The sequence below is a fragment of the Dasypus novemcinctus genome, chromosome 6, assembly GCF_030445035.2.
Source record: "Dasypus novemcinctus isolate mDasNov1 chromosome 6, mDasNov1.1.hap2, whole genome shotgun sequence".
Lineage (NCBI taxonomy): Eukaryota > Metazoa > Chordata > Mammalia > Cingulata > Dasypodidae > Dasypus > Dasypus novemcinctus.
Window position 1 is genome coordinate 35409583 of NC_080678.1, and position 23721 is coordinate 35433303.

The following is a 23721-nucleotide window of genomic DNA, read 5'->3' on the forward strand; positions in this document are numbered from 1 at the left end:
TTTAATTCCTCCAATTTCGTTCTTTTTCAGGATTGTTTTGGCTACTCTTGACCCTTGGGCATTTCCATTTAAATTTTAGAATCAGCTTGTCTATTGCTTCAAAGATACCTGTCAGATTCTTAGAAGGATTGAAAGAATCTGTAGGTCAACATTGAGACTTTCCATACTTGAACATGATATATTGCCACTTATTTAAGTATTCTATAATGTCTCTTAGCAATCCTTGCTGTTTTCATTGTATAGCTCTTGCACATATTTTGTTAGATTCATTCCTTTGTATTTGATATTTGTGCTATTGCAAACAATATTTTTTATATTTTATTTTCCAATTGTCCTTTAGTAGCACTTAGAATAAAATTGATTTTTTATATTGACATTTTATCCTGTGCCCTTTTAAAATTTACCTATAAGTTTTCCTGCCTTTTTTTTTTTTTTGGTAGATTCCATAGGGTTCTCCATATGCACATTAATGTGTTCTGCAAATAATGGCAGTTTTATTTATTCTTCTCCTATCTTATTCCTTTTATTTATGTGTCTTGCCTTATTGTATTAGCTGGGATTATTAGTTCAATGTTGAATAGAAGCGGTGAGAGCAGACATGCTTGTCTATTCCTTATCTCAGGGAAAAGGGATTTCATATTTTATCATTAGATATAAAATTAGCCACAGGCTTTATGAACATGTTCTTTATCAGGTTAGGAACATTTCCTTCTGTTCTTAGAGTTCTACAAGGTTTTTATTTTGAAGAGGCCTTCCTAGTCTTCAAAAACAATGCTGAACTTTCTTGTACTTCCTGCTACCACATCAGCATCACCCAAATACATGTTGTAGCAGTCTGATATGGTTATGAATTCCAAAAATAGATATTAGATTATGTTTGTAATCTGGCCTGTACCTGGGCATGATTAAGTTATGATTAAGGCCTTGATTGGGCCACGTCATTAGGGCATTGTGTCCCCATTCCTTGGCGGGTGGGACTCACAGTTAAAAGGCATGGAAAAGGACAGAGTTGAGAGTTTTTGATGATGGAGTTTGATGCTGAAGTCTTAAGCTAGAGCCCCAGGAAGTAAGCTCACAGAGGAAACAGAAGCAAGTCCCAGGAAGAGAAGACCTAAGCCAGGAGAAGAACACAGAGGAATAGAGACGGCTCCTTAGACATGGCAGAAACCCCAGGGAGACAGACAGAGCTTTTCATCTGATACAGCTGACCTTGTGGGGCAAGGCAAAGTCTACAGAGGCTCATAGTCTTAGCTGACCTGGTCAAGAAAACAGAGGAGCTGAGCCCAGAGGAACCCAGAAAGCCTGAACCCTCACAGATGGTGGCAGCCATCCCATTCCAACACATGAAAATAGACTTTGGTTAGGGAAGTAACCTATGCCTTATGGCCTGGTATCTGTAAGCTCCTACCCCAAATAAACACCCTTTCTAAAAACCAACCAACTTCTGGTATTTTGCATCAGCACCCTTTTGGCTGCATAATGCAAAATTTCGTACCAAGGAGTGGGGAAGTGCTTTTGCAATTACTGAAATGCTGGAACAGTTTTATAAATGGGTAAGGAGTATTTTTTGGAGGAATTATGAGATGCTTGGAAGAAAAGACCTACAGTGCTTTGAAGAGACTGTTGATAGCAATATGGATAGCAAAAGGGACTTTTATGTTGATAGCAAAAGGGACTTTTTATGATGCCTTAGAAGTAAATAATGAAACTATTATTGGAAACTGGAGGAAAAGCAATCTGTGTTTTAAAGTTGTAGAGAACTTAGCAAGATTAACTCCTGGTGTTTTATGGAAGGCAGAATTTGAAAATGGTGAGCCTGGACATTTAGCTGAAGAAATTTCTGAAGTAAACCCAGAGAATGCAGCTTGGCTTCTGCTTGCAGCTTATAGCAAAATGCAAGACAAGAGAGATATACTGAGGACTGAACTGTCAGGCACAAAGAAAACAGAAACTAATTCTGGAAATTCCAAGCCTCTGGAAATCAAGCTCCCAGATGAAAGTGCCACATTGGAGGACTTAACTAAACTTGGAACTTGTAAATCAGGATTGAAGATGCAGTTATCTCAGAAAGACTTGTGGCAAGTCTTACTGTCTGATGGCTTGGACCCCTGCTTCTTGCATGCTAAACCAACAAGGTTTCTGAGAGAACTGTATGAACAAAACTACTATCAGCTTGAGCTAAAAGGGACATGGAAAGGATTGGAGGAGAAACAACTTTAAGAGGAAAACCATGGAAGCCGAGATCTGGAATTAGGACTTCACCTTGGGCCAAGAGAGGAAACACACCCATGTGTACAGAGAGGGTGAGTTTGCACCAGCAGTTGAAGAGGGTAGATGTTCCCACCCGATGTTCTGGGAGAGTTTTGCTGTCCCAGGGTACAGAGAAGGTGGAGCACATTCCCCAAGGATTATAGTGGTTAAGATCAGCACCCCCACAGATTAGGGAAGGCCAGGTGGTCAACTCGTTGCTCTGAGTGGGTTGAGCCTGTTTGCCAAAGGTTAGGGGGAATGTTGTCTTCACATCACTGTACTAGGGGGTTTAAGACTCTAACCCAAAGATTGGGTAAGGTGTGGCAATCACCCCAACACTCTTGGAGGGTGAAGTCTGGAGCTTGGTGGACACCCAGATGCTTGATCAGGGTGGTACCAAGAAAACTGCTGTTGGGCAAGCCTGTGGAAAGGATGGGTTCCCATAAGGCACCAAGGAGAAGAAACCATCATCTTAAGAATGACTCTCAGACTGAAATCGAATGGAGGATGCCCTGCAAATTTACTGAACTGTAGAGGACCCAACTCATGTTTCTCTCCCAATTTCTCCTTATTTTAATGAAAATATTTATCCTTTCTCTGTCCATTTATGTAGTGGAAACAGATATATTGTTTTGTAAGTTTCAGAGGTCTATAGTAGATGGGACTTCGCCCCAAAACAAACTGTATTTCTTTAAATTGGGGAATTGGATTTGGTTCAACAGATAGAGCGTCTGCCTACCACATGGGAGGTCTAGGATTCAAACCCAAGGCCTCCTCACCTGTGTGATGAACTGGTCCACGTGCAGTGCTAATGCATGCAAGGAGTGCTGTGCCACACAGGGGTGTCCCCCCTGTACGGAAGCCCCATGCCCAAGGAGTGCGCCCCATAAGGAGAGCCGCCCAGGATGAAAAAAGGGCAGCCTGCCCAGGAGTGGCACACTGCACGATTGATTGATTGTGATATTATTTAGTACTTGCATTGTTACTGACTTAAGTTTTTTAAATACGGAATTAATATTTAATATTGGAATTTTTAAAATTTTGGAATTCAGAGGGTGGAGTGTAGTAGTTTGACACGGTTATGAATTCCAAAAATAGATATTGGATTATGTTTGTATTCTGGTCTGTATTTGGGCATGATTAATTATGATTAGGGCTTTGACTGGGCCACATCATTAGGGTAAAAGGCATGGCAAAGGACAGAATTGAGGGTTGTTTTTTTTTAAGATTTATTATTTATTTATTTCTCTCCACGTCCCCGCCCCCCCCCCCCCCCCCAGTTGCTGCTTTGTGTCCATTCGCTGGGTATTCTGTGCCTGCTTCTATTCTTGTGAGTGGCACCAGGAGTCTGTGTCTCTTTTTGTTGTGTTATCTTGCTGCATCAGCTCTCTGTGTGTGTGGTGCCACTCCTGGGCATGCTGCACTTTTTATGCGCGGGGCGGTTCTCCTTACGGTGTGCACTCCTTGTGCGTGGGGCTCCCCTTGAATCCTGGACCTCCCATGTGGTAGGCAGATGCTCTATCCATTGAACCAAATCCGCTTCCCTTGAGGGTTTTTGGTGATGTAGTTTGATGCTGAAGTCTTAAGCTGGAACTCCAGGAAGTAAGCACACAGAGGAAACAGAAGCAAGTCCCAGGAAGAGAAGACCTAAGCCAGGAGAAGAACACAGAACATGCCCTTAGACATGGCAGAAAGCCCAGGGAGAGAGACAGAGCCATTCACCTGATAGTCTACAGCTGACCTTGTGGGGCAAGGCAAAGTCTATAGAGGCTCATAGTCTCAGCTGACCTGGTGAAGAAAACAGAGGAGCTGAGCCCAGAGGAACCCAGAAAGCCCAACCCTCACAGACGGTGGCAGCCATCCCACTCCAAGACGTGAAAATAGACTTTGGTGAGGGAAGTAACTTATGCCTTATGGCCTGCTATCTGTAAGCTCCTACCCCAAATAAACACCCTTTCTAAAACCAACCAACTTCTGGTATTTTGTATCAACACCCCTTTGGCTGACTAATACACAGATATTCCCTTAATCTTACCAACTACTCAAAATCAAAGGTTCCCTACATATTCCCTCCTCCCCAACTCCATGAAACAAATGAAAGAAAGCAGCAGGATCCCTGACTCAAGGAACTTGAAGTTTGATGAGAGAGATAAAATATGGGCAAGCAGTTTCTTTAGTCAGTGTAAGAAGTGCTACAAATGATGTAGTGAGCTCTCTGGAGACCCCAGAAAAGAGAGTGAGAGAAAGAGTGGAGGGATAAAGGTGGGAGTGGGGGCAGTGGGGAGTGGGGAGAGATATTCCATATCCAGCCATGTCCACAGTTGGTGAAGATCAAGGAAGGCCTCAAGGAAGTGATGGAACTTGATGTCTTGAAGAATGAGTAATAAATATTTTCATTAGAAGCTGAAAATCCCTCTGCACAAAAACACATATACTCATACTCACACACACTTTCACACAGACTTCTCCAAGCAAGGCTGCCTTATGTAATTAAAGGCAATGGGTATCAAGTGTTAATCACAAAATTACTGTGCTCCTCTGAGTGGTACACAGCGATCAGGCAAGCAGTCAAAGATCATTATGTCATAAGGTTGCCCTTCCTACCATTAGCTTAAACAATTTGTTGTCAAGCTTTTAGATGTCTATTAATTATGCATGCACGTCTAGACATTCACCATATGCCAGAATGATTGGGTATGTGCCACATCATGAAGGTTATGTATGTGAGTACATGAAAGTCTGGCAAGGTTTCCTTAGAGGCATTCACTTACCCAAAGCACCCATGTTAGTAAACACAATATTGCAGGAAAAAGCTTGGGCTCCCGTTGTTCAGCTTAGTTACATTGCCCAGGAATATTTAACTTTATTTGTATGTTTGTTTGCTTTTTCCTTGGTACCTACGGAACTATCCATAATGTAAAGCAGGGGCTTATGGGTACAGGATTTGGAATAAATCAGACAGCTGGAAAGAAAGAAATAAAACGGAATTAGAAAAAAATGTTTTCATGATTTTCTTTTTAATCATCATTTTTTGGCTGTCAGATGCTTTGGCACTGTCTTTTTCCTGGTGTTAAAGGCAGGAGTGGCACTTTGACATCCTGAAAAAGTTATTGGTGAGCTGATCGATTTTGGAAGTACAACTCCAATGCTAAAGGATTATTTTTGGTGAAAAGTTGTAGGTTTACAGAAAAATCATGCAGAAAATAGAGTTCCCATATATCTGTCCCCACTATTAACATTACAGAATGAGTAATATTTTGACAGGTAGAATTGAAGGAAGAAGTTGGGAAGATGGAACATGTTTAGAAATTAGAAGGGGTGCAGTTTGATGAAGGTGTAAGTTATACCAAGGGGGTAGTGAGAATTAAAGCTGAAATGACAAGTTCAGGGTTAACTCATGGAAAGCTTTGAATAACAAACTTAAGGAGTTGAATGTAAATCAAATAATTGCAATCGCAACTTACTTTGTGTCCAGTACTCTACTTTGTATATTATATTAGTCACCTTAATATATTATTTAATGCTCACAGCAATCTTGCAAAACATGTATTATCCCATTTTACTGATGTTGAAACTGGTGCTTACAAAGCAGAGTAACTTGCCCAACATTAACAGGTGGCTCAGTAAATTTCAGAGCCAGGATCTCAGCTCACTACTACTTTTTTTCTTTTTCCTCCCTTCTATAATATTGTCTTGCACAGTTCAGATCATATACATATAAAAGTTTGATTCTTACTTTGTGAACACTATTATGACATGAACATTTTCTTTCCCATGTCATCAGAAATGTTTCTTAGGTAATATTTCTATTGGTGTTGACTGCATATAGTTGTATCAGTTTGTTGTTTTTGTTCTATTACATTTATAACATTATTTTATAACATATAAATAATGCTATAATGAGTATGTTTGTGGATCAACTTATTCTCCTACCAGCAGTTTAAGAGAATATTTATCTCATCCTCCCTAGTACTGGATAGTCTCGTCTTTTAAACTTTGGTTGTGACAAATGACAAATCATGGTTATTTTTTCTTTAATAATTAATAAAGTTTAATATTTTTCATGTATTTGTTGGCCACATGTATTTTTTTTTTCTCTTGTGAAGTGCCCATTCGGTTCCTTTACTTTTATCATTTTGAGTTTTAGCAACGTTTATATATCTAGGAACACCCTTTATATATAAAGACTATTAATCTTTTGCTGTCATGATTGTAGGGGCAGTTTGTGATTTTTGCTGTACTAGGGCCCTTTGACTAAGAAGCAAACTTAGCATCTAAGTCATCATGTCACTTGAGAGCCACCATGTGACCCTAGTCTTCAGAGAGGAAGTGAACTCTGCTGAGAGGGAAACAAATGGCCTGTTAGGGAATAGAATGGAAATATTCCCAGACTATTAATTCAAGCCAGCTTCCCCGCCCCCCGCCCCCAATTTAAGCACCTCTAAATTTTTCACACAAATAAAGGAGAGTGGAATGGTGGCTGAAATAGATGCAAACCCTGTATCATTCAATTCTAAATGTTCTAACCAGGTTCATATTAAAATGTAGCGAAAATTTCCTGAAGGTATATGGCTGAGGCACAGTTAGAATCCTGGCAAACTGTTGCACAGAAAATGCCCTCCTGGCTCAAGCCTTACCTGGCTGTCTGCTCTGCTGGATAGGAAAGAGGGCCTCAGGTTTTACAGGTTCAAGAGTATTAGCACACACAGAGATGACGTGCACTGGAGAAATTTTTCCAAGTCTGAATTCACCTTCCTGACCCTGTCCTGACTACCAACAATTCCTTGTCAAACCCAGGAATACTTGAGAAGAGCTGAATCAACAGGGGGATGTGTTTCCTGCAACTTCTTGCAAATGACACATTATTTACTCGAGATGGCTGAAGGGACCCTTTACCTCTTGTTCTGTTGATTTGCAGAATCAAAATGAAATTTTTAAACAGACATAGTGCCTTATGTCCCCTTTCATGGACGAAGATTTATAGCTTCAATCTCCATCTCCCAAGCATACTTAGCTAAAGTATCTATCGGCTTAATCATTATATAGCTATCGTATACAAATGCTGATCACATACTGATTTATAAGTTCTCATTTGTCACTGACCTAATACCTCTGAACACCACGGCTTATGCTTTTCCCATAATATCCCTCCGACTACGCAGACTTATTTTGTGGGCAATAAGAAACGAGCTGCTCACAGTTTTAAAGTAGTGGGTGACAGTCCTAGCCATGTGATGGGCACTGGATGGACTTCAGGGAGGAAGCTTGAGGTAGACTACTGGTCATGCTTCTATTATAGTTATCCATGATGAGATGGGGTCTGACCAATTCTCTCCAAAACTCTCTCTCCCTAATCCAGATCTTCTCTGTGTCCAAGTCTCCCCGTTTGGTAAGGACATCAGTCATATTGGATTATGCCCCACCCTAAATCCAGGTTGGCCTGGTCCTAACTGATTTCATCTTCGAAACCCTTATTTCCAATATACCACATTTACCGGACTGGGGGTTAGGCCTTGAACGAATGTTTTTGTGGGACACAATTCGACCCATAACACGTGGTAAGGCTTCCACAGCCCAGAAAAAATGGAAATAGGGAGCAGGTCAGGGAGGTCAGGGTATCTTAGGGACCCAGGGAGATGCCATCCTGAGCTACATTTGAGACCTTAAGCACAAACATCCCCCTTCTGGGCTCAAATCCTAGTTCCACCACTTCCTAGCTGCTGTGGCACTCGGCAAGTGGTTTGCTCTCTCCCTCGGGTTCCTCCTTTCCTCCTCTTCAAAACGGGATGATGAAGTACCCAGTTCATAGGGTCACAGCGAGGAGTAAATAATCTGGTTCTCAATATAACACCTTGTAGCTGTTCATATTCCATAGGAGTCCTTCCAACCGCTTCTGGACAAGCGGTCATGCCTGTGCTGCCTGCCCTCTTCTGTGAACGGTATAACAAAATTACAGCCTGTCCACACAGACTCTCCAAAACAGTCCAAAACGTTCCGGAGGCGTGGCGTAGGGATGGAATTGCCCACTGGGGCCTGAGGGTAAACGTCCCCCCGCCCCCGCCCCGGAGCGTGTCGCGCCCGAACCACCGAGCAGGTACTCGGACTTGGGTCTGTACGTGCGTCGCGTCAGGAAGACCCAGTGGGACTTCAGGGCGTTCTGATTAGCATCTGTGTGGCGTGCGGGCGGGGCAGAGCCATTGTTCCCCAGGCACCAGAGCCCCCGGCGCTCAGAGCGCGACCCTAGGGTGGAAGCCACGTGTCCTCTCCGGTGCATCTCTGGGAAGAGGGAAACTATGGATTTGAGTCGTGGTAGCAACCGTGGCTTCCCCACTGTTTCGGGTGAAACTTCCCCAGTAGCCTCCTCTTCAGGCCAGTCCCGGGCCCGTACCCACCCCCCAGGTCCCCGGCCGAGCCCTCTCTCTTCCCGAGAGAAAGCTCCCGAGCGCCTCCGAGACGGCGGGGAGCAGGGCAGCCGCCCAGCGGCCAGGGGCAGAGAGGGAAAGGCGAGAGGGAGGGGAGGGGGAGCGAGGAGCTCGCGGCAGAGGGAACAGCAGATTGCGCCGAGCCAATGGCAACTGCAGGACGAGGTGGCACCAAATTCCCTTCGGCCAATGACGCGCCAGAGTTTACAGAGGCATCATTAGCATTTCGCCGGCGGCCGTGGCTGCGGCGGTGTCTGCAGCATCCCCAGTGCCGCAGCTCCGGCCCCCCGCACGCCCGGGCGATCTGTCTCCTCCGCTCTCCTTCAGGCCCTTCCACGCGGGGCAGCCCCGGAGCGCCAGCCCTGCGCACTTTGCCCTTGTTGGCAGCGAATAAAAGGGGTCTGAGGAAATACGGGACACGGTCGCCCACTGCTAGCTCTAGCCTTTAAATCCCCAGCCTCGGAGAGCCACGCATCGAGCGCGCAGAGCGCCGAGAAGGGTTCCTTCCCAGCGCAGCGCCAAGGCGGGCTCGGGAACTGAAGTCCGCCCTCTGTCCCCGTTGGCGCCGAACTCGGCTCCGCAGTCTCTGCGCTGGAAGAGTGAGCCCCGCAACCGAGAGCCCAGATGCCGGCCCACTTGCTGCAAGAGGAGGTGAGCTTCCGAGCCGTGGCCCCCCGCCCGCGGGCTCGCGGGTGCTGCTTGGACTTCCCGGAGGCTGGTTGGTGGAGCGGAGAGCTGAGAAGTCCGGAAAAGGCGTGACACTGTTTGCTAATTGTACTCCGTTCCATTTATTAGGAATGTGGATCGACATTTGGGGACTTGGAACTTTTTGTTAGCTAAGGTTTAAAATAAAGAAAAATCCGGTCGTGGCTGTAACTTTATGATGTATGGGGCGGCATGGGGGTTCCTTTGTGTGTGCCCATGGCTGGGAGTATTTTCCGCCGCCTTCCTATTGCCCCTTCACCTTGAGGTCTCCCCGGTCTCTCGCCCCACTTCATGCCTCCCCCACCCCCAAATCTATTTGGGAAGTTAGCCTCCTCCAGCCTTGGTGGACCCGCCACCCACCCACCCCCGCCCCTCGGGTAACGTGGGGAGTGGTCCTGGCCTCTGGGTCTGTACACTGCCCTTCCCCCAGCTGGATTAGAAAGTGAAGCCCCCATGGGCCCCTGACTCTCCGCCTCTCCCTTCCAGATCTCTAGCTCCTACACTACCACCACCACCATCACAGCGCCTCCCTCCAGGGTTCTGCAGAATGGCAAGTTGGAGAAGACTCCCCTGCACCTGGAAGAAGACATCCGCCCTGAAATGAAAGATGATATCTATGACCCAAGCTACAAGGATAAGGAGGGCCCAAGGCCAAAGCTCCAGTATGTCTGGAGAAACATCATCCTTATGTCTCTGCTGCATGTGGGAGCCTTGTATGGGCTCATGCTTCTTCCCAGCTGCCAGATCTACACTTGCCTCTGGGGTAAGCAGACGCCCTCACCCACCTCCTGACCCAGTACTCCAGTTGGTAGGGCCTTCCACAGGGCAGAGGCGCCAGCTCCTCCGGGCCCAGGTTTTCCTGGCCATGTCTCTCTGGTGGTCTGAGGGACTGAGTGGACTGGGAACACAGCCCAGGAGGATTGGGGTGCAGGAGTTTCTATTCTGGGGGTCTTTTAACAGTGATGTTGGGGAGGGAGCCCTGAGACCGTGTGCTGGAGACTCAGCTTTCCCCAAGAGGTGCTTTTTGATTTGAGTCATTTGCCTGCTTGCCTATCCCAGGCCTCCCAGGCACATGGAGTCAAAGCCCCTACCCATGAGGTGTGGGAACATGGGACTTGACCCATGGCTTTATGGGTATATGCAAGAACACTTACAGGATCAAACAAGGGAGAACTGCTCAGGGAGAGAGTTAGGAGAGGGTGCCTGTGCAAGTCAAGTTACACAGGTGTGCTGCTGTAGCACTACATATGGGTAGGTCTCCCGGGTGCTGCACATGTGCCAGGCAACAAAGTGATGTTAGAATGAAAGAAGGCTGAAAAAATGTTTCGTGCCCCACTCCCCATCCAGCCTGTTCCAGCCCCTCTCTCCTGGTTCCATGAAGTGCCAAGGACAGATAGGCCACACCAGGAAAAGGGAGCCCTGAGCAGCCCACCCCTGAGGTTGCTGGGAAACACTTCCCAGCCTGAGATCCATCAGTGTGGGCTGCTAGCGGGGCCTGCGTATACACAGGGCTCTGCAGGCATTTCACCTCTGCCACCATAATCCTGAGTCAAAGGGGAGAGCAGGAGCTCCAGAGACCCAGAGTTCTCTCTCTGGAAGACAGGTCTAGGGTTTCCAGAGCTGTCTCTGGTGGTGTGGGCTGCTTGCTGACAGCCTCACTCCTGGAGGCTTGTTACATGGAAGGACTGGAAGGCCGAGTTTTAACCTTTCCTCCAGGGCCCCTCAGGTCTTCTAAAGATGGTGGGAGCTTTGTCTTGCGGAATCCTCCAGGTGCCACAGACAGTGAAATGCAACTGGGAAGGTCCCTGTGTTTTAGAATCTCTGAATTTTCCCAGGTACAAGCTGAGGACAACTGTCTTTTTTTAGGGTTGGGAGGAAGGTAGCCTTCCTTAGATGCAGGTATGTCATTGCTGGGGTAGAGGTACAGTCCAGGTGCAGGGTGAATCAGTTCATCCATGGACCAGCAAGGACTCGACTTGGCGGGAGGGGGGGGTCTGTTCAAGAGCGGGGTAAGGATTTCCCAGGTAGACTGTGGACTCCTCTCCACCCATCTCTCTCCACCCCTCTTCCCAAGATGGGATCTTCACAAGTAGGTTTATCACCTGCAAGTCCTTACCCTCTGCTGCTAGTGCAGGAAGAAGAAAATTATCCCCAGACCAGGACTGTTCCCACTACCTTTTTGGTGCCTACCCATGGGTGTGTGCTGCGCCTTTGCATGGTGAAACCTGGCACATAGATCTGAGGCAATCAGTGGAGCTTCTCTGTTCATCGGCCAGGGCAGAGCAAGTTCCAGTGAGGGGATGGGCTTCAGCAAGACTTTTCCTCCTGTCCCTGCGTCCTTTGGTAGGTGACTTAGCTGATGGAATGGCCATCTTGATTTGGAGATGCCAGAATTCCTCTGCCTTTAAGGACCAAGAGGGATAGGAAGTAGGGGGAGGGGGGCTCCAATTTTGCTTAACTATCAATGTGAACATTAATATCCTAACCTGGGGAAGGATGAATCTCCAACTGGTTTAAGTCCCTCTCTTTGGCTCAGAGGTGTTGCTAAAGGCACCTGAGTGCCTGGGTTCTCTGTTCAACTCCCCTGCTAATACCTGGACCTTATGTGTTTTCAGAGGCACCTTGCTAAAGTCACCTGTGGCATGTAACATTCCCAAGCAGTTTCTCTGGTTCTGAGCTCAGTGCTTCTGCTTTCATGCCCAAAGCCATTTTCTGCCTCTTTGGTCACGGATGGGGCTCTGGCTCAACTGTCACTTTTTCAGATAGAGATGCAGCCATATATTTATTTGTCTGAGAAAACAAGGTCCCTGCATGACCTGAGGCCAGAAAATGACCTGGGTGCTTAATCCTAGCTCTGAGGGAATCTGGACAGAACTTCAGTTGTGACAGATTATGTGGCCCTGTGGCTCTCCCCAGGATCCTGCAGCAGGAACAGGATGAGCTGGAGGAAGGGAGGAGAGGGGAAAAGAGGAGGCTTTTCAGGAAGCTGTTGTCCAGGGCTGGAGGAGGACATGGGGCAATTTGTTACAGCGTGGTATCTCCAACCACAGCTAAAGTCTTTGGCCACTGAGGGCCCATTGTGTTGAGCTGTTTCTAGCTGGGGGTGAAACATTGTCAGTAGCCATTGCTGTTAATCTCACCTGCTCTACCAAGGCTTCAGCCCCTGCCTCCTAGAGCCACTGAGGAGAGGACGACAGGTATGCCCAGCCACCCTGCTGCCCAGCTAAGAGATTATATATCTGGTGTTCCTTGAGCGTGCGGGGCCTCCCGGAAGGTGAGGCAAGATGGTGTCAGGGTGCTCCAGTGGCAGCTTTGAGCACTTCTTGCCATTGTCTAGAATTTGCCTTGCCCGGGATGGAGTATGGGTGGATAGAGGTTACATCACAAAGGAGAGACCTGGGAAGTGTGCCTATCTTGAGAGATGGGTGGTATAGTTGGCATATGACCAGCTTGTTGGCAGAAAACCTAGTTTCAAACCGGGGCTCCATTTCTTACTAGCCACCTGACCCTAGATAAACAGTTAAGCTCTCTGAGTGTCATTTCAGCCCTTAGGGTAGGGTAGGGCAAGGTGAGGATATTAATACCACCTATCCCTTTCCAGGTATCCAAAGAATTTGAAAATACTGAAATCCTTGGGAAAGCTTAACACACTGTGTAAATATGAGTATGTGCAGGGCTGATTTTTCCATTAGGTGGCCATTCTGCCTGCTAAAATATTGCGATGGTTGTGGACCAGTAGTAAATAGTCACACTTCTGAGACCCTGAATGCCCCCTACCACCCACCCAGGGCCCCCCACTCAGGCCCTTCCCCCAAGGCCTTCCATCCACCCACAACTCGACAGCCAGTGATGCCTGGCACAGCAGGGAGCCTCCAGGGCCCCCTGGATCAGGTAAATACTTGAACATCACCCTTGCTTATGGGTCCTAAGCTCTGTGGAAGTAACCTGTGGTCCTCAAAACCTGAGCAAAGGTTAGGGGGAGGTCAAAGGAGGCGGGACCTGGGATAATATCCCTCCAGACCAGGAATGACAAGGGCTGAGTGGTGGGAGCCCCACTCCCTCCCCTGCCTTCCTGAAGTTCTAGGGACTTTTGTCCTATCTTCTCAGCTCATCCCCAATCCTTGGGTTGAGGGGGTGGGGTAGGGTGGGTGATGGTATGTTTCTTAGGTGGTAACATTTAAGAGGCCTATGAGACCACGATTCTCCCTAGAGTTCAAGGCAAAGCAGGTCCTCACCTGGAGCCTAAAAAGACGCAGACCCAACATCAGGAGAATATCCTTTGGTGGACTTGTCCCAGATGGAACTCACCTGAGTTACTGACTCCCCCACTGTCTTCTTCTGACAGCATTTGTCCACTATTTCCTGAGTGCCCTGGGCATAACGGCAGGAGCTCATCGTCTGTGGAGTCACCGAACTTATAAAGCCCGGCTGCCCCTGCGGGTCTTCCTAGTCATTGCCAACACGATGGCTTTCCAGGTAAGAGGCCTGCCCTACTCAGCTCTGCTTTCTTGACTCCTTCAGTCATCCTCAGGTGTATTGCCCGGAGAGCAGCAACATGGACAGCCATTTCACTTTTCCCCTCTCTCCCCACGTAGTCACTTCATGTGCAGGCTCCGTGCATGGGGACGTTTTTGAGTCAGGGAGGAAAAGAGAAACAGGAGATAAATAGGCAATATTCTGTATACATGGTCCTTCCTCGTAAGATGTCCACAGTGCTTTAGCCAGCAACTGACCCCAGTTCCCTCTGCCCTTTTTCCTGGGCAGATAGACTCATGAACTGTTGTTTTCAGAGAATAAGGGCAAATGTTTACAGCATTGTGTGCCCTGCACTCTTCTAAGCACTTGATGTAGGTAGATTATGTCATTAAATTCTCATGGTACTATTATTATCCCCATTTACAGATGAGAAAACTGACCACTGAGAGGACAGATTCTGGTCACATCTTGGGCTGTTGGGCTAACTGAGTCAAATATTGATCTGTTTGAGTTAGGAAGTTTATAGCAGCAAGAGAACGAAGGGAGCTGAGGGAAGAGAATTCGCATAAGATAGCTGTTATGTGGTAGCAGTGGGCAAAGGATATCATGTGATGTGGGGCTTAAGAGATGGGAAGTGCCCCACAGAGGCCCAGAGGTCATTCGGAAATGTGGTCTTGACCATGATTTATCAGCCTGGTCTTATTCCTGGGAGTGGGAGCAGTCTCTTGCCCTGGACATCAGAGTGGAACAAGCTCCCTGCAGCCTTTTCCACTGGCCGGAACCCAAGGACCCTAGGACTCAGGCGCACCTGAGCTCTGTGTGGTCTACCTCCAGCCCACCCACCATGGGTTCCAGTCCACTCAAAGCCCCGAAGAACCTAGTCCTATATGTGTGGTGTTTCTCCCTTGAACTTTAGTGGCAAGTAGGGGGAAGAGAGGAGGCAACTCCGTGATGCCTCCTTTGGGGCATAGGCTCCTGGGTATTGTATGACACTGGGCTGCAAGCCCTGGGCTCTTGAAGATGCCTGCACCTCAGAGGGTATCTCTCCCCATGACTACCTTTATTTCTCTCTGTCCTTCCAGAATGATATTTATGAGTGGGCCCGAGACCACCGTGTCCACCACAAGTTTTCAGAAACAGACGCTGATCCTCATAATTCCCGACGTGGCTTTTTCTTCTCTCACGTGGGCTGGCTGCTTGTGCGCAAACACCCTGCTGTCAAAGAGAAGGGCGGTTTGCTTGACTTGTCTGACCTAAAAGCCGAGAAGATGGTGATGTTCCAGAGGAGGTGAGTGAAGTGACGATGAGGATGGAGAGATGTCTCTGAGCACCTGAGGTTTGAAAGCCCCATTATTTTCTCCTAGGACTTACAAAACAAGCTTTCCTGGGTTTGCACGTACGAAGTTGAAACCCCAATTGTTAATGTCCCATAGGCCCATAGTTTAACTATGGCCCTGTTTCTATGCAATCTTAAAATTAAATCAATTAAATTCAACAAATGTTTTTGATCTAGAACTGCCATGGATACAGAGATGAAAATTACATAGCCCTTACTCTCCAGAAGTTTGTAGACTGTTGGGGGTAGAGGGATAAGCCAAGGACCTAAAGAACCATGAGACAAGACAGTAGTTTCTGTACCATGAAAGGTGCAAGGGGGGGAGATAAAATGTTAAGGAGCATCAGGGAAGGACTTATTTATGAAGAAAGTAGCACTGGATTGAGCCTGGTGGGTGAGTAGGGATGTTGACAGGTGTGGAGTGGGGCTGGGAATAGAAAGAACAGAATGAACTAAAGCTTGAAGCTCATTCCAGCAACGGTCCTTTTGTTTCAAGTATAGAGTGTGGCAAGAAATCAGACTGGAAAGGGAGGCTGGTGCCATTCTTGCAGGGCCTTAAAAACCCATTTCAGATCTAATTCACTAGGCAATAAGAGACCGTTAATAGTTTTTTGAGCAGGAGTGTGACATAGTGAGAGGTGTGCTTTGGAAAGGCCATGGGGGTAGGGAGCGGAGAGGGAAAGAAGATGTTGAGTCAAAAATGTGAGAGGAAGGAACACAAAGGGGTTTCACAAGAATCTGTGCTAGGAAAGCATCGGTAGGAATGGAAAGGTGTTAGATGCAGGGGATATCCATGGTGTGAAAGTGTTAAGACTTTGACTGCTAAAGGGATGTAGGGAATGAATCAATTCCCTTAGGATGTCAATGACCTTGTCTGCAAATGAGAAAATGAAGCATGGGTCAGGGCCTCCAGGGCGACAGAGACCTGAAGATCTCTCTGAGAAAGGAAGCAAAGAATTAGAGAGCAGCTAGCAGAAATGGAAGGCATAACGTTAAACACAGACTCTGAAAAAGCACTAATGGGAAAGAGAAAGGAGCCCAAAGGCAGACTGGAAAAAACAGCCTGTGAAAGAGAACTCAATCGATTAGTTTGTAATTTGGCCCTCACCTACCTTACCAACATGGCATCAGGCCATAAGGAAAAAAGAGCAATGCATTTAGAGTCAGTAGGTGAGCATTCCAATCCTTGCTCCACCAGTTCCTGGTGCTATGCTCCTAGAGAGGTCATTCAGTGACTTCTGGTGACCCCATCTAAAAAGGCAGCTAATAACACTATGTTCTCCAAGGATCTCCCACCTGGTTCCCTCTTGCTCTGTTTGCTGCCACACTGCACAGGTAAGAGGACCGAAGACAGCCCAACCCAGTGGTTATGGACAATCCAAAGAGGTGGAAGAGTCCTCCTCTGCTGACTCCTGCATTCTCTCTCCATGCAGATACTACAAAGTCGGTATCATGCTGATGTGTTTCATCCTGCCCACCTTGGTGCCCTATTATTTCTGGGGTGAAAGTTTTCAACACAGCTTGTTCGTTGCCACTCTTCTGCGTTATGCTGTCGTGCTCAATGCCACCTGGCTGGTGAACAGTGCTGCCCACCTCTATGGATATCGCCCTTATGACAAGAATATTGGCCCCCGGGAGAACATCCTGGTTTCCTTGGGAGCTGTGGGTAAGTCAGCTGTGCATAGCAAGACCACATCTGTCCACTGATTTGGAGTATTGGGCTAGGAGCCAGAAAACGAGATTAACCTGTTTTGATGGTCTCTTTGGATCTCAGTTTTCCCCAGGAGGTAAGGGACAGATCGGAAAACCCTTAAGAGAGTCAGGCAAAAAGTCATATGTGAAAATGAGGGAGTAAAAAAATAATAATTCCTTTGATTGTGGGTTCCAAATCAATCTCCAAATGTTATGTATAATGAACCCCTTGGGATTTCCTTTTTCCAGTCATCTCTGGGCTGGACTGCAGCCTTGCTCGGGACAGGGAATGCATAAATAGAACAATAGGGGCATCTGGATGGCTGGTAAGCCTAGTGTTTTATATTTAAACATGCTGTGTAGAATGTAGAACAAAATAATTATAATTTAGTTCAATAAACCATTTTATCTCTCTGCTATATTTAGACATGCCATACATACCCTAGTGTGTGTAGTGTCTATTGCTCACTTGGTGTTGAGGCAACTGTTGGTGGCCCCTTACCACCAACTGTCACATTTGTCTCCTCTTGTCCTTTTATATATTTTTCTCTCTTCCAGTCCCTCCCCAACATGGCTTAAGGATCCCCCTAGGAAGCAGTTAGTTTGATCTTAAGTGCCTGCTCCCTGATCTAATTAATGTTGGCTGTTCATGAGTGTCTCTTTAATTCCAGTACCAATTGCCAGAGTCTAAGACAAGAAGATTCTACCATCTGTCTCCATTTTCCAACGGCATATGGACCTTGACTAAGGCCTCTGATTAGTTGTCCTTAAATAGACGCAGGTTTAAGGGGTCTTTACCTGTGACCAGTGGTATTGGTCACCCCCTATCACCTAGGCAACTACCACATTGCTCTAATACTTGTGCACACCATTGTCTAATACTCATATCTTCCTTTGTATTCTCAACTCTGGCCACCTTTGTTATCTTTATATTAAAGGCATTTTTCCTATCTTAACTTTCACCGCTCACCGCTATCCCCCCCACCCCCTGCCTTTCAGGCACGTTCTACAACTGTGCATGTTCTTGCTTTGAATCATGTTTGAAAAATAAATCACCTAGGCTGCACAGGTCTGAGATTTTCTTAGAAGTGGAATTTGCTGGGATGAGATTTGCCCTGTACTGCAAATGGGTCTATAATGTGCTTCCCCAATGCCAGCTCAAAGTGGCTGCCAGTATCTTACTTTGTCTCAGTTATCATTCATTTCTCCATGTCCACTGTCCTGGTTGCTGCTCCAGTTCCTTATCACCACACCCTCTGTTCTCCTCCAGCTCACTTTCCTGCCGTGCTAGTCTTTTTGCTTCTTGAATTACTTCCTTGCAGTCACTGGCTCACCTCTCCTTCAAAGCTGACCTCCCTGGAGCCTTATCTCCTGTTGCCAAGATTGCAAAGTCTTATTCTTCTACCTACTGACCCTCCTCTTCTTTTCTCCTCCCTTATCTGCTTATATGTCTGATTGAGTTTTAAATGGAGTAAGTCTGGGCCTATTTAGTGCTTACAGGGAGCATAGATGGAAAACCATTGATGGAAATTAGAAATCCCCTGTCTGTACCTGTAGCCTTGGGCTTACTGACTTTCCCACTCAGTTCACCCTGTGAATGATCAGGTGTTGCAGAGGTAGTACACACTTTGTGGTGTCCCCCATGGAGCCATTTACTTTGCAGGACTTCCTTCAGTTGCTTATTATGAATATCATTACTATCCTATCTGGGGTACTTTTATCTTCAAAGGGCTGGACAAGCTCTTTTTTACTCCTAAGGGTCAGGTCAACATTGTTACTGTATGAAGTTCAGAAAGTAGAGTCTTGCTGAGGCTTGGAGAACTCTTTGTAGAGTTTCTAAAGCTTTGCCCCTAACAGGAATTATCCTGAATCCAGAATTTCTTTGTTCTTGTTCCATTCAGCAAAGTCAAACACTTGTCACAAAGTTCTCAGAATCTCAGGGGTAAGAGGGACTATCTAAGCATTCTGATTCTTTCCTGGGAGATCTGTTTCATCACATCATCCACTCTTGAGAGTTAAAGCTCAAAAGAATTAGAAGCGACTGTAGACTGCCCTGAACCTGTGGAGGCTGAGGAAAAACAGATCCTGCAGCGAGGCCTCCTTCTGACTTTTGGCTAATTGAGTTGATGCCTCCCACTTCTGAGATAGGACCTGTGCAGTGGAGAAAGATGTGCTCCTTTGCTCGCCTTGGAGAAATGTGGCAAAAGTTCTTCATTCTGGACTCTCTTCCTCCCCTCTTAACAAATGCACATGTCCAGTGAGCCTTGAGGCTCTCAGCCCAGTACTTACTGAAACTCAGGGATTTCCCAGTCGAACTGCCATTCCCAGTGGTAGCAGCACCTCTCTAGCCATCTTTTACTCTCTGAGAGAAACTGCTAGTCCTTCCCACACAAAGGCTCCCAGAGAGCCATGGGTGACTCACGGCCATCCGCGAAAGATGCCTGTGAGAGGCATCTATTTGGTTCAGAGTAAAAGGAGCTGGATTCATTCATTCATTTCACTCACTTGTTTAGCAACAGCTAGCTTCTACTGGTTTTGAGAGACCCTGCTAGGTAACAGCCAGGCAAAGGTCAGGAAGACAACAGTCCAGTCTAGGGTCATAACTTCCCTTTGTTTTTTTCCCAGGTGAGGGCTTCCACAACTACCACCACACCTTCCCCTATGACTACTCCACCAGTGAGTACCGCTGGCACTTCAACATCACCACATTATTCATCGACTGCATGGCTGCCATCGGTCTGGCTTACGACCGGAAGAAAGTGTCCAAGTCCACCATCTTGGCCAGGATTAAAAGAACTGGAGATGGGAGCTACAAGACTGGCTGAGTTTGGGGTCCCTCCGGTTCCTTTTCCAAAAGACAGCTGGTCAGAGATTTAATGTTCTGTTTATTAACTACTGAATAATGCTACCAGGATGCTAAAGATGATGACGTTAACTCATTCCAGTACAGTATTCTTTTAAAATATAAAAGTATTGAAAGCCAGCAACTCTGCCTTCATGATGCTAAGCTGATATTCTTTTTTCTTCTCTCATCTTCTCTCTCTTCTGGCCCCATTGGCCTCCTCTTTGTTTTGTTTCTATCACCTTCCTTTCTCTTGCCCCTCACTGCCTCCCAGACAAGCAGCTGGTCAGTCATTACAGGGTGCCCAGCTTGTAAGACCTCACCATCCTTTCTGTAGTACAATGCTAGGGGTCTTTGCCCCAGATAACACCCCTTCCTTGAGCCGTCTTGAGCTTCAGCATAGATGGCCTAAGCTAGAAATAAATCTTCTGGGGAGGTCCCTGTTGATTATCTTCAGCCCAGGCTTTTTCTAGATGTAATGGAAAATAACTTTATTTGGCCCAAGGCTTTTTTAAAACAGGGAGATAGTCAGCAGGAAAAGTTTGCATGCCTGGTGTGATTGACATGAGAGGATGGGGGTGGGATGGGAAGCAAGGCAAGAGGAGGCTCCTGCCATCATCAGACAGAACTGCCTGCCTAGAGTAGACTGCAATTTAGTTTGCAGTAAAAGGGGCCTCTGCTGGGAAAGGATTTTTTTTCCCCTTTAATTAACAGAGATTTCTTATTTCATATAATAAGAGGTCTTGAGGTTGGTGGCCTCCTGAATTGGTGAATCCAGAGGCTTGTGGAATCATCAGAGTTCTTCCATCTTTAGCATCTTCATAGTTCCAAGATGGCTACAATATTTCCAGACATCCAAAAGTGGAAAGATTTTCAGAGGTGGAGTTGGGTCAGATGTTAAAAAAAAAACAAAAATACTTTGCTTAGAACCTCAAAGTAATTCACTTAGAGTGTTTCCCTAACTGAAGGAGAGGAGGAATTAGTTGGACTGTCTACTTTCCCTCGCTGCTGGATAAGCAGTGGAGAGATTCTAGGGGCAAGATCTGAAGTCACAAGGTGACTTCACAAAGGAAGGGCTCTGAGAACACGTTGCCAGGGGATACAGATGGTTACTGAGTAAGTTATCAAGTGTCCTAATACGAAACATGGTTGTACAAACAAGTTGGCTATTAGGTTCGTTCCTTAATTCTGGCTTCTCCTTGGGCTGCATAAACAGCAGAAGGCTTCTCCCCATTGTCACACCCTCTTGCTTTCTCATCCTTTGTATGTTAACATCTAGCCTAGTGTAGAGCTTTACCCTGATTCTTGATCCTCAACTCTTCCCTTTCTGTCCTTTTTCTCTGGCTGGTTCCCTCTCCCATATTCTGCTTTCTTGGGACAGGCAGACTCTTCATGTTTCTACAGAGACAGTGATGGCTATTGCTGTCCAGGCAGCTCCCCCTTCTGCAGACCCCAATGCTCAGGGGCACCGAACCATTGTTTCTTTTTATAAAAGTAGCTCTAGCTGCCACTTCCATTTCACCTCCAGAGTCACTCGACCCTACACCCTGTGCTCCCTTGCTACACTGATGACTCGAGTCAAGGCTGGCAAACCCTACTAGGAACATCCCTGCCTCAGAGAGGCTCTCTCGAGGCATGGTCAAGCCAAATGCTCATGTTGTACCCATGAGCCAGCCATGGAGGACACGAGGGTTTTTTTCCAGTCTCCTGTCTCTGAACCAGAGAACATACTGGATGCCCCCCACTTGCTCAGCGAGCCTGGCCAGCCTGAGTCAGGGCACCCAGCTGACCGTGCAGTGCTTGCAGAAGTAAGAGGGAGCCTGGTCCTCACTGGGACACACAGGCATAAAGTGAGTTCCAAAGTGCCTCACTTAGGAAGGAGGCCCCATTCCCTGGAGCCAAGGTGTGCTGCAAAAGCTTTGGCTGGGATTTGGGGTGTGAAAGGCCATGAAATTTGCTGAGCAGAGTCTCTGCTCTGCAAACTAACCAGCATTGCCTAGGACACAACCTAGGGCAAACAATAGTATAGAAGTCTGGGGAACGAAAAAAAATCAGTGCTTTGAGAACCTTGGAACACTCCTGTCCCTTCTGTCCCTATATCTCAGTCATCAAGGCAGAAGCCTGGTTTCAGTCTATTAAGCTTGAAATTGTACAATACCAAAATATTTTGTCCACTGTTGAGCCCCAGTGGGGAAGAGAGGACTGCCTTTCTCCCTGTGTTAATTGAATAAATAGTAGCTACAGGGGTTAGCCTGAACTAAAGGCATCCTTATCTTTTGAGCTGTTCATCTCAGTAGGAAAAAAGTGAATGAAATATCCTTATGGTTCAGATCTTCTGACTTGTGTACCTCCCATTTGGAATCGTCTCTTGGGTGGTTTTAATTGCACAGGTTGTTTTAATATATGAACAATAGAAACAACTTTCTCTTCTTTCTATTCTACTCATGTTCTATGGATCAAGTCCATATCTCATGACCCTACACAAGACTGGGCAGAGTTCCTCCGGCTGAGGGACCCAGCGTGTAGGCAGGTGTGTCTTCTGAGCAAGGAACACTATTTTCAAGGTACTGAAGCTCAATTCAAGTGGCACAACAGTGATCCAGAAACTCAGATCTGATTGTCTGAATTTCTAACAGTCCTTGCTTTTTGGGTATGCTGACAACTTATTTGGGTGCCTTACATCTTTTCTAATCGGTGTTGCATAATGAGCCTGCCCTCCTCTCCCTCCCAGTTGCTCCTCTGGAGTTCCTTTGCACCTGAGAGCCTAGAGAAGTGACTGGTAGAAAAGGAGGCCTGGCTTGGAGAGTTATTGGTACAGCTATTGGCAGGATTCTGTTCTGGATTTCATTTGGGGAACTTTCCTTAGGGCTGTTTTTTAAGTGCCCTCACTTGATAGAGGGTGGGAGTTATTTGAATGTATTAGATTTATAATTTTTTTTTAGACTGAAAGATGGTTGTAGCATTTAAAGTGGAAAATTTCCTTCTTGGTTTGCGATTATCCTGAGTGTATTCTCTGCAAGTGTAGCTCAAATGGGTCAGGGTGAAAGGCTGAACAAAGGAAGGTGGCAATGCTACACTGGTGGTTAAGGCCAGGGCCTCTCCTACCACTGTGCCACTGACTTGCTCTGTGACCCTGAGCAAGTCACTTAATTATAGAACTATGTGCCTCAGTTTTCCTTCTGTTAAAATGGGGATAATAATACTGACCTACCTCAAAGGGCAGTTTTGAGGCAAGACTAATGCTTTTTAGAAAGCATTTTGGGATCCTTTAGCAGAGGAATTCTCTCAAGTCCTGAGGATTTTTACAGTAGCCATGTCCACCATGAACTTGGTATGTCCGTGTCCTGCATGGCATTTATCAGTATCGTTCTCGCCAAAAGATTGAATCAGTTGAATAAGTGGTGGATAACTAGCAAGATCAAGTATGAGAATGCATGAACTCATTGCCATGGAAACACGTACAGGATACCTTTTCCTTGATTGGGTGGGGATTTTCCTTTTTTATGTGGGATAGTAGTTATTTGTGTCCTAAGAATAATTTTGAAATAATTTCTATTAACATCAACTCTGAAGCTAGTTGTACTGATCTGAGATTGTGTCTGTTCATAATAAAAGTGAAGTGAATCTGATCACACTGTGTCTGGGAGTTTTTGGCTATGATCCAGAGTCCCCTGCTCTTCTGGGACTTATTATGGCCCAGCACCTTGTCTATGACCTGTACCTTTAAGAGTAAAAAAGAAATAGGATCTACAGTGATACTCAGACCCCAGTAACCACCCTGCCCTTCCTAAAGGTAACTTTAGGTTAAACTCTGGGCCTCTGCAACAGGAAGTCGGAGTCTCCAACCACTAAAATGCATTAACACCAGCTGGCACGTCAGTCTTGGGGAAGTGCCAAGACTCCAGCACCACATGGTCACATGGACTAAAGATAGAGATCCTGCGAGAGAGGCAGCGTGTACTAAGAAAAGCATTTCTTCACCTTGCAGCCTGGACTGG

The 23721-nt window shown here is 46.4% G+C and overlaps 1 protein-coding gene across 1 annotated transcript; it reads left to right on the top strand.

Moving 5' to 3' along the window:
- Window positions 1-8676: 8676 nt before the first annotated feature.
- SCD (stearoyl-CoA desaturase) lies at window positions 8677-23352 on the top strand. Its single transcript, XM_004459182.5, has 6 exons — window positions 8677-9323; window positions 9864-10140; window positions 13723-13853; window positions 14936-15141; window positions 16623-16855; window positions 19507-23352. The coding sequence occupies exons 1-6, from the start codon at window positions 9297-9299 to the stop codon at window positions 19704-19706; spliced, it is 1074 nt and encodes a 357-aa protein (XP_004459239.1). The 5' UTR covers window positions 8677-9296; the 3' UTR covers window positions 19707-23352.
- The last annotated feature ends 369 nt before the right edge of the window (window positions 23353-23721 follow it).

Coding starts and splice junctions, on each gene's coding strand:
- SCD (XM_004459182.5), top strand. CDS start 9,297: ATGCCGGCCCACTTGCTGCAAGAGGAG. Junction 13,854..14,935: donor CCAACACGATGGCTTTCCAG/GTAAGAGGCCTG, acceptor CTGTCCTTCCAG/AATGATATTTATGAGTGGGC. Junction 15,142..16,622: donor ATGGTGATGTTCCAGAGGAG/GTGAGTGAAGTG, acceptor CTCTCCATGCAG/ATACTACAAAGTCGGTATCA.